We start from the raw sequence: 10,864 nt of genomic DNA, 5'->3' as shown, positions 1-10,864 counted from the left end.
GAATCTAGGAAGCCCTTGTTGCATGGATGCCTTCAAACACTGACCTAAGCTTACCATATCTAGCTTGAGATTTCGAAAAGTAATCAAGAAGTATTCAATTTGAGAGTTTGCACCTATGTATCATTTCAATCAGGACTCATGACTGGTTCATGAAGTTTCCCATAATTATTCACTGTATTTTAAACCACTTACTGAGGAAACAATAGTATTGATAACCATTTCAATAACACAACTAGACTGTTCATGTAATTATCACTATTCAAAACTGTTTCACTCAAGGCTAAGCCCTGGCTTTCTTCCTATACCATCTCCATTCTACTTTCTTTAGAGTGGGTATCATTCAAAAAGAAAGTAGAATCAAAGAAATGGAAGGAGAATCAGGCAGATTGAAAATTACTGCTGGAGTAATTTACAAACACACTTGATTTACAAACACACTCAAATTACAAACACACATGTAGCCTGACATAGTTATACTTACTCTAAAGTGTCTAATTTACTACTGGAAAAATGACTCAATACTTCAAATCATCTCATCAGTAAAAGAAAACCAATTTCTTACACTATAAAGGAAAATGTTTAGCAGTGAGGGCTGCTTTTAATGAATAAAGAGAATGAAAACCAAATATGTAGGTGATTTTTAAATCAAAAGTGTTGTACATATTTTGCATTTACTTTTATTACTCACAAAACCTAAAGACTGGCTTTTAAGAAATCAATATGCTGTCCTGAGAACATGTAGAACAGGAAACAGCCACCTTGAGTGATATTGAGCAAGCTACTTGGAACTTTGCTTCCTGTTTGAACATCCTTGGTGTCCTACAGCACTTCAGAGGCTGATACTGGTGTGATGGGGTTTGTCGCTCCCTAATGTGATCTGATTTTGTGTTATTTTATTTTGTGACTGTATAACTAGGGTTGCTTAAACAAACACAAGGAACATAGAGCAGAATAACATCCATGCACCTGCTTAACCCATAGTGACCTCTCCTTTCTCCAAACTACCATGAAGTATATGGCAGATGTGTAGCAAATATGTGTTCATCCATGGATACTACAGGGTAAAACAGTTCAGCCTTCGGTACTCTAGTTTTATGTGTTTGTCCTGACTGTTCAACTGGACTTTCAAGGCAAGAGATAATCTTATTTTCCTCTGAGGCATCCATCACTAGGAGTTTGGTACAGATCAATCAACCAATAGATACCTTAACAGATCTTAACTATCAAATGTATGAAAACCACTGAGATAATTGCTTATATAATTGTCAATATTCTGGAAAGAGACAATACACTTCCTAAGAAAACTGCTGACAAATCGCAGGGTAGTTGTTCTTCCTGGAATTTCTAGTTTGTTAGATGTATCTTTTAAATCACTTACTTAGCAGCTAAATATTTAGCAGTGTTTTTATACAGAAACATAGTACATTTAACTCTGAAAATCTTGTAGTCCTACTAGAAAGCCAATGAATAGATCCCCTCAAATCTAGTTGTGCTAATTAAGCAAAGTCATGATATGTAATTGAAAAGAATGATTTTTAAGTCACTGGGAGGGTAAATGGTGTAGAAAGCAGATCTAGTCATGCAAGGTGACCCATTATCCAGACAGTTAACACATGAGTAATTGAGAATTGACACCTAAGGCTATACCCATGCAACTCCAAAATAAGGAGCTTTTAAAAAGAAAACTCCCATGTAATACTGATTTGACAATAAAATAGTAATATTTTGAAGTCACAAGATAGTTTGAGTTATATATATTTATATAATACATACTTTATTATATATACATAGTATTTGCATATGTAATCTATTTTTTGTATATAAAATGAGTATTTTTCAGCATAAGCAAATTTATTTCACTGTACAATTGATTGGGAAGGCATTGTCTTTGAAGCTCTAGCAGTTTTTTCAATCTGAAAAATGTGTAAAGATCAGATAGGTGAAGCATTTTCCCATAGCATTAAGCCCCCACTTTATCTATGAAGTTACCAATATATTTAGGCTGTGAACTTATATGATATTTTTGGTCAAAAGTCTGACATATGCTGAGAATCAAGATTGTGGTATCCTACAAAACTCATTGTGTTCTTAAAAAAAAAAAAAGCAGTGGAAACAAAGATGAGAACATACAGATATCTTTGAAAGACTAATTTCTTTTGGTCTCTTATGATAACATTCAAGTCATTCTTACCACTGTATTATAGTTGTGGGAAAAGAATAAGAAAAGTATTTGATTCTTTCTATTATCAAGAAAATAATTATACTGTGGCTTCACAGGCAGAATACACACACACACACACATATACATACATATATATATATTCACAACGCAAACATATATATACACACAACATATATATACATACATGCAAATATACCTACAATGGAATATTACTCAGCCATAAAAAAGAAATTATCATTTGTAATAATGTGGACAAATCTAAAGATTATAATGCTAAGTGAAATAAGTTAAAAAAAGACAAATACCATATGAATTCATTCATATGTGGAAATTAAGAAACAAAACAAATGAACAAAGAAAAAAGAGACAAACCAAAAACAGACTCTTAAATATAGAACAAACTGGTGGTGGTCAGAGGGGAGGTAGGCAGTGGAATGAGTGGAATAGGTGAAAGGGATTAGGAGTACACCTATCACGATGAGCACTGAGTAATATTTAGTATTGTTGAATCACTGAATTGTACACCTTAAACTAGTATAACCTTGTACGTTAACTATACTGGAATTTGAAAGACTGAATTAAAATTTTATATACACACATACATATATATGTATACATCACACAACAATGAAAACAAAAATATGTAACTGATTTTGTAAAACAGTTCTGAGATAGTTACAAATGCTTAATCAAGTGAAATCAGATGAAAGTAAAACTTTGAGGAGGACATGGCAATGTATAGTGATAATCACTCATAATTTATGACCCCCAACAGAAAACATCTCATATCTTTTTTGCTTTGCCCTGGTTATTATGCAGTTTGGACTCATACTGGCTTAATGTGTGAAGGGAAACTAGAGATACCCATGGGTTTATAACTTTCTCTTATAAGGAACAGTGTTAGTGGATATACTCAAAATTGCTTTTCTACTAGATATTACTGTGCATGGCTCCATTCTTTGTGCCAAGGTGATGAGGGAAGGGAGTCTTCAGAAGATTCAAATATCAGTTGTCAAGTAAATGTACATAAGGTGTCAGAAAGTAAAAACAATCTTCCCAGGTCAATATGGTAACGTTTAGTAGAAGTCAAAGAAATTGAAAGCCTAAATATACACAAAAATGTATAAAGCAGAACTTGGTGTCATTATACTTTGCTGAGTTTATACATAGCTTATTGTTTAGTAAAACTGAGATCTGGAGCAAATTGCATTTGAATCCACAAATGACAGGTAAAACTGCAGAGAAACAAAAAATGGGAAGGAGAGAAAATGGGAAATGAAAGAGAAGACTGAATAATAAAATGTACCACTTGGTCCAAGTGAAAGTAAACATCTACTAACACTATTCACCTATGCATTTTCCTAGTTCTCATTAATACTGGAATTAAGAACACTAATTTTGACTGGGAAGAAATTTTGTTTCAAGTGAATTATTTTCCAAATGGGCAGAGTGTAAGCTTAGTTCTCAAAACATTTAAACTTAATATAGACAAAGGTTGAAAGTCCCTGGCTACATGTTTTCTTCCTCCATTTGGAAACTGAAAAGTGTAAGCCAAGAGGGCTTTTCCCATCAATTAGCACTCTGCCTACTGCAGCCATCATATAGTTAATTGATTGCACTTGTAGTTTATAAATGCACCCAGATGCTGTGGGATGAGCACATTTTGTAAATTAAAGGAGCATATGGAAGGCACACAGACAGTAACATTTCATCATAACTACCCCAAACATCCTTAATATGCAATGCTACATCACTAATTACTATGTAAATATGTAAGTGTTTCCCTGCTTAATGTCTTGGTGAGAAATTTGTTTGGCAGTGGAGTCCAAATGCAGTTTTGACTGGCCATTTAATACCACTTCAGTACTCTCCTAGTTTCATCCCATTTTGCCTGGAAGGAGAATGTGGCTCTCAGCCTATTAGGCAACCTTGATTGTGCTAAGTCAGTGAAAGTGTTTATTCTTTCTCAATGGGTCATCTTACTTAAGGAACACCTGTCAAACCTCCAAATTATAAAAATCTGTCCAAAGTTCTGTCTGCAGGCACTCTTTCTTCCTGAAAACATTAGATGGAATTTGCCAAGTGAAGAATGTTCTGCTGTTTGCAGACTCTTTCATTAATTTCTAAGAAAAGGGCAAAGAAGAAAATGACTGCATTAAAGTATGAGAAACTGGCTTAATTATTCAACTATGGGGAAATTAGTATCAATGATCTGAGTAAACGATCTTAAATACCTCAAAATGTCAAAGGTGAAGGCTTCATTCTCTGATCTAGGTCATAGTTCTTTGTCAAGCCAAGGTTGAAAAGGTAAGTTACATGTCTCTACATGCAACATGGCAAAATCTCCTTCATAAGTGGAAATTCTCTCCATATACAAGGTCCACCAATGGCATGATTAAGTGAGCTATAGGTGACTCATGGATCAGAAGATGTATATTTAAACTTTTAAAATTTGTATTTTATTGGTAGATTTTGGCAGGGTGATTTTGGTCAAATTCATTTGTACTCAGGACTGGAAACAGTGTCTAAGTTCACCTTAAAATTTTGGAAGAACTATTAAATTTACAGAATTCAAAAGTAAATTGATTTTCATTTTTCCCCCAGTCCTATGGCCATTCTGAGTAAAGACTGTGCCCAGTTCTCTGGGCAGGTGGGTGACAGAAAGCTTGATAGAGGATTCTGAGAGAATAATTTCATTTTAGAATTTGAACTGGGCATTGGTAAAACTTCCAAGCTCCATCATAAAAATCAACAAATACTTAAATAAGCCATGCAAAGTTATTCTAGAAACGAACATCTATTTATAAGCCGGAAGCAAAATAATAGTAGATTAGTCAGCATGGGCTCTTAATATTTTCAGAACTGAAAGCTTAACTTAGGGAAAAAGTTAGCAAACCCCACAGATGCTTGAATCATCTAAGGTCTGGTATATAAGTTTAGTAGTTACTGCCACATTTATATTTATACCAACAACTCAAATAATATAATAGCTTAATTTTAATTTTGTTCCCACTTTTCCTTTACAGGGCAAAGAGAAAAAGATTACAAACAACCCCAAACAGAAAACACACCATTTATAATCTGGTAAAGCAACTTCTCTATTCATGAGATTTCTTCCCTACTCTGTGAAGCAGGGGCTACCTAGTTTGATGGAAAATATTTGTTACAACAGACATGACATTCCATCTCATAATTAAAGGAAGATACAATCAGGAGTTCCCTTGAAAAGAAAGGGCAGGCTTTCTTCACTATCAAGAGGACTCTTCCCCTCCCAGCGCCCCTTTTCTGATGTGCAATCCCTTCTGTTCTCCATCTGCTCTGCCCCCACCTATTGTCTCCACTCACTGCCAAGCATGCCAATCCCATCTGGCCATACTCTTGCTTCTGCTGGCTCTAATTCCCAGGGGCCTAGGAAATACTTGAATGCCAAGGCTCTTCCCCTCTTCACGAGAATAAGGACTTAGCTAGGAGGGTATCAAACAATCCCCCAAAGAATTCACACACACACGAACATGCACATAATCTCTCGCATACACAAACAGCAGTTGTAGAATCCTTTCCTAGGCTAACATTACAAAAACATATGTTTCAAAATTCTTTCACCTCGATGCACTTTTAAAAATTAAAATCTTACTATCTTGGAAGTAATCAAAATTATATTTCAAAAATATCAACTTTCATTAATCCCAGACATGCATTTTATTCAGAAAGCAGAAGTAATTAGTGTAAGTAAATGTTATTTAAATCTTACCATCGTGAAATATTTCCATTAGTTAATCAGGTTTAATCGTTGACCACTAATACATTTTCTGTTGTACCAAACATACATTTAATTCAGGCATTCCAGCTTTGCAAATTCTCCACAAAAGCCCACTCTGCCGCAAAAGCATGCATGGTCAGAATCTAATCATATTTAGGAAAAATTATCACCAAGTCATTAACAATAATAAGCAGTCTTGCAAGTATTGAAAGCAGCTTTTATTCATGCTTTTACTTGAACCAACTTACTACGTACACACACACACACACACACACACACACATATATATACATATACATATATATATGTATACACACACATATATATACATATACATATATATATGTATACACACACACACACACACAGTTCTTGGTTGTTTTTGCCACAAGCATGCTAAAAAACCTCTGAAGCTCACAAAAAGCAGCAAACAAAACTAGAAGCAACCATGCTCAGGGTTTAAGGACATCAAAAAATTAAAGCAACCTTTCTACATTTCATACAGAGCGTGCATAAATTTCACATGCAATCTCCAAAAATAAATATTGTAACATAAATCTTAAAATTAGTTTAAGCAAAAGAGTTTATTCTTATTTTCATTATTATTGTTCTTAGGCTTCTGGTATCTTAAACCCTGCATGCTGCAGTTCTAAGCTGTGCTGAGCACCGGCTGTGAGAGAAGAAGCTACCTGCGAGTTTTCACAGTGCCATCTCATATCCATGTCTGTCTGGCTACCCTGCGTGCTTAGAGCTTTTTTCTTAATTCTTAATGGAAATCCTAGGAAATTTAGTCCATCCTCTGAAATCAATACTGGTGACAGGAGAGCTCCCTGACTCAGTGGGAGATCAAGATGATAAATTGCCTGCGCATCAGCCTGGCCTATCAGTGCCCTGCACACAGATGGGCGAGAAAAGACACAGAAAAGGCTCTATCAGTCACGTGTCACCGAGGAGCCAATGGCTGACTCGCTACTGCAGGAAGAGATGCTGCAGTTCCGTCTGCAGTTGACGAGGCTGTTGGTACACAGCCCAGCCCGCGCCCAGCTCAAAAAGTCTAGGCATCGCTGCTGTTGAATTTGCTCCCTGGCTGTGACTGCATTAAAGAAGGGACATCGCTCTAAGTCCGACCCAAATAAAGAGCTATTTTCATGCACAGGGAATTCTCTATTACTTTCTAATCCATTGTGATCACACAACAGAAGGGAAACTTTTTTTTAACACCTCGACCCTTAATCTCTTATGTGCATCCCTTCAGATAATTATTATGTTTTCATCTAATATTAAATTAGAAGCTTATATTGTGCAATTAGCATGCAACCCTACAGAATCGCCGCAAAGCTTTTTAATTGTAATTATAATTTTATTTCCAAGTTAACGAGTGACTTTTTTTTTTTTTGAATGCCAAGTTTATAATGAGTGTTTTTATGGGATGATTTTGTAAAGGCAATTATGCAACAGTAAGAAGTGCATTATTATGCATTTCTGCCAATTAGAACTGCTTCTCTTTAAAGACAATTTAAATCCCAATAAGTATACCATTTTATCAATCATTAAAAATAAAAAATCAAACAAGCACCAAAGGATATACATCTCATTTCCTAAAGCCTGAACAACAAATGTGTTATACAGTGATGGAAATAGGGACTTATTTTTTGTCTTTCCTTTTATTTATTTATTTAAAAAATTTTTTTTTAAATTTATTTGACAGACAGAGATCACAGGTAGACAGAGAGGCAGGCAGAAAGAGAGGAAGGAAAGCAGGCTCCCTGCTGAGCAGAGAGCCCGATGCCGGGCTCGATCCAAGAACCCTGGGATCATGACCTAAGCCGAAAGCAGAGGCTCTAACCCACTGAGCCACCCAGGCGCCCCTGTCTTTCCTTTTAAATTTGAAATAATTCTTTCAGAAGCAAAGGCTCCACATCTGGAATACCATATGGAATCATATCCCCTAATACATCTGCTTCCATTGATCACTGTATAATAACCAACATGTTGCATAGTTCTTTAAGGTAACTGAGATGTTTGTATCCAGTCTGACAGGTAAGGTTATAAGTGATGAGACTACAGTGTTTTTCAAATGGCAATATGATGGAGATTAAAAAAAAAAAATAAAAGAAGCTCAAAAGAAACAGTGAACAATCTTCAGGAACAACAGAAAGAGTACTAGGGCACCTCTCTTTATCATTTTTCATTGCCCAGTTTCAATTATACCCATGCATTTTCAAAGATTAACTTTATTGTAGAGTGACCCAACACTACTTAAACAAACAAACAAACAAACAAAAAATAGACGAGAATAGATACTGATAGATGTGCCCTCACCAGTAAATTGTCAGTGAGCTTTAGAATGCTGAAATTCCAAAGTTCATCTCACCTTGGGAACTATTTGTAAACACATTCTTAAAACACTGACCCTGCCAAGTTTTCTGCAAACTTCTTTCTGCTCTGTTGACTCTCAGGAACTAATAAAGCATTTTTCAAATTTTTAAAATACATATTGTTTTGTGTTCATTCTATTTATTTATTCAATAATAACATAATCCTCAACAATCAAACTTTACTTTTTTAAAGGAAAAAAAATTAAGGTCCAGAACACTTCTCATCAAAAAGAAAGCAATAATAATAAAACATCACCAAACCTACACATTGTAATACTGTAATAGCCAAAAAGTAGAAACTATTTAGTCATCCATAATAAAACTGATCAGATAAATTATGGTACAGTCTTACCACAGAGATACTTTGCAGCTGTAGAATACAATGTGGTAAATTCAAATGTGCTGATTGAAGAGACCTCTAAGATGTAATGCTATTTAAACAGAAAAGGTGCAATTTTTAAATTGTTTGAAGTCTGTATATACACTAAACATACACACATGTTTACATGTGTAAATACACAGTTGCATGTGCAGAGGAAATTTCCAAAAAGACATGAAATATCAGTTAACAGTGGTTATATCTGGGGAGCAAAGCTGAGGTCAAAGGTGGGACTGAGACATGGTTTCATTAGCCCATTTTATATGTGTTTCATTAAGTCTAGGTATTTCCCAATTTAAAATTAACTAATTAATTATTATGATTGTTTAACTTAATGACTGCTAGATACCGGACCAAAAATGTTGAGAACATGTGTTCATTAAGAACACAGGCAGGAGTGGGCAAAAAGGAGCTGCCAGAGACAGGTTTGGCAATGTGAGATGAAGACCTCCACAAACCATATTTTTTCGTCTTCTACTTCTTTCCTCTCTGAATGCCTACAATAATAAAAACTTACAGGTGTCAAGAGTTTTACAATTTGTAGTGACAATTCACCTAAATTATCTCTGATTCTTAGAGGTAAGAACTGAGAAGTAAACGATTTGGCTAATTAGCAGAGCTTTGGGCAAATTAACCCCTCCAAGCCTTAGTTTTCTCAGCAGGATGCAATTAGCAAGAAGTGGCAGAGTCAACCATGAATCTTAATTTAGGATATTGTTTACTGCTGCTTGAAAGGCAAGATAATGTGCATGTTTTTTTGTTTTTTTGGTTTTTTTTAACCAATAATGGTGTAGGCCTAAAGACAAAACAAAAATCACTTTCTTGTGTTTCCTACTTGGCATAAGCGTATTTTATCCAGGAGACAGAACTTGTCTTATAGATTCTACTGTTCACGCTCTTGTGGCTGTTGTTCAGAGTCCTAGGATTTTAAGAGATATAAACATTAAAAAAATATTGAATTGGTTAAATTCAGTCAAAGGATAATAATTTGCACATTTAAAGGATTTTTGTGTTTTATACAAAGTTATCCTAAACCAGTGGTTTATGGGGGGTTATTTTGTCCCCAAGGGGACATTTGACAATGCTCAAAAATAGTTCTAGTTCTCACACCTGGGGAGATGCTACTAGCATCTAGTAGGTATGGCCAAGAATACTGTTAAATCATCCTGTAATGCACAGGACAGCCCCTAAGACAAAGACTCACCTGGCATGAAATGTCGACAGTGAGATGGAGAAACATGTACTAAATACTATGCTCTTCTACCTTACTTATAAAGAGGTTGAAAACAAGCAGTACTCTGTACTATGGGATGTATATTGCAAAGTGGCAAGGAAGAAAGTTTAAGGGGAGAAGAGAGGCAGACTGAGAACCGGGCCCTGGATTCCTTCAAAAGTAAGAAATCTTGGAAAAGAGGAAGAAAAAGCCAATGAGGTAGAGAGGGTAAGAGAAAGACTCCTAGAGCGGTGACCTACAAGCCCATGTAAAAAGCCTACGGTAGCAAAGACATTAGGGTCTTGTTCAAATGCTGCAGACAGGTCAAATGATCCACTTTTCATAGTCTGTTGTCATTGTTGTTTTTTAAAGATTGATTGGTTGATTGATTAATTGATTGATTGAAGAGAGAGAGCATGTGCCCAGGAGCAGGGAGAGGGAGGAGGAGAGAAGCACACCGCTCACTGAGTGGAGGGCCGGGGGGGGGGGGGGGGGGGGCTGGGTCTCATAACCCTGAGATCAGGACCTGAATCAAAATCAAGAGTCTGATGCATAACCAACTGAGCCACCCAGCCACCCCTCTTAGTTTTGTCTTTAATTTAAATAAAAGATTTGAGAAATTAATCTCACTGAAATTAACAATACAAAAAGACTTGGGGCCCTTATTCCTCCTTATGTTTGGATTTTTACAGATGTGGCCAGAAAAGGCAGTATTTACAGGGACTACAAAAGGGCTATTTGGAGAATATATGAAGGGGAGGGGGCTTTCACGACCCTCGTTATACTTCTAAGGCTATTTACAGTTGTAGTTGCTTAAGAGTCCACAAAGGTGTACCTGTAAACAAGCAAGCGAACAAACGCTGTTTTGGACCATTCCACATCATAGTGTGCAGAAGAGGCAGACAGCCACTGCATCCCCCTAGAAACCATGTCTGCAGCCAGTCTTTCCATC

At 35.9% G+C, this 10,864-nt stretch overlaps 1 protein-coding gene across 20 annotated transcripts in view; it reads right to left on the bottom strand.

The window, feature by feature from the left end:
* The window catches only part of NRXN1 (neurexin 1), a 1,159,797-nt gene that overhangs the window by 45,270 nt on the left and 1,103,663 nt on the right, over positions 1–10,864 (bottom strand). Inside the window, exon 1 of one of the 20 annotated variants that reach the window (XM_059406103.1) lies at positions 6,632–6,837. The exons of 18 other annotated variants lie outside the window; for them this stretch is intronic. In XM_059406103.1, coding sequence (XP_059262086.1) covers positions 6,632–6,664 — 33 coding nt within the window. In that variant the 5' untranslated portion in view covers positions 6,665–6,837. Of the gene's footprint in view, positions 1–6,631; positions 6,838–10,864 lie in introns of those variants that run through there. One more of the 20 variants, XM_059406104.1, reaches the window with a different exon arrangement.

Source organism: Mustela nigripes, chromosome 7, assembly GCF_022355385.1.
Source record: "Mustela nigripes isolate SB6536 chromosome 7, MUSNIG.SB6536, whole genome shotgun sequence".
Lineage (NCBI taxonomy): Eukaryota > Metazoa > Chordata > Mammalia > Carnivora > Mustelidae > Mustela > Mustela nigripes.
This window is presented reverse-complemented; position numbering and strand designations above follow the sequence as displayed.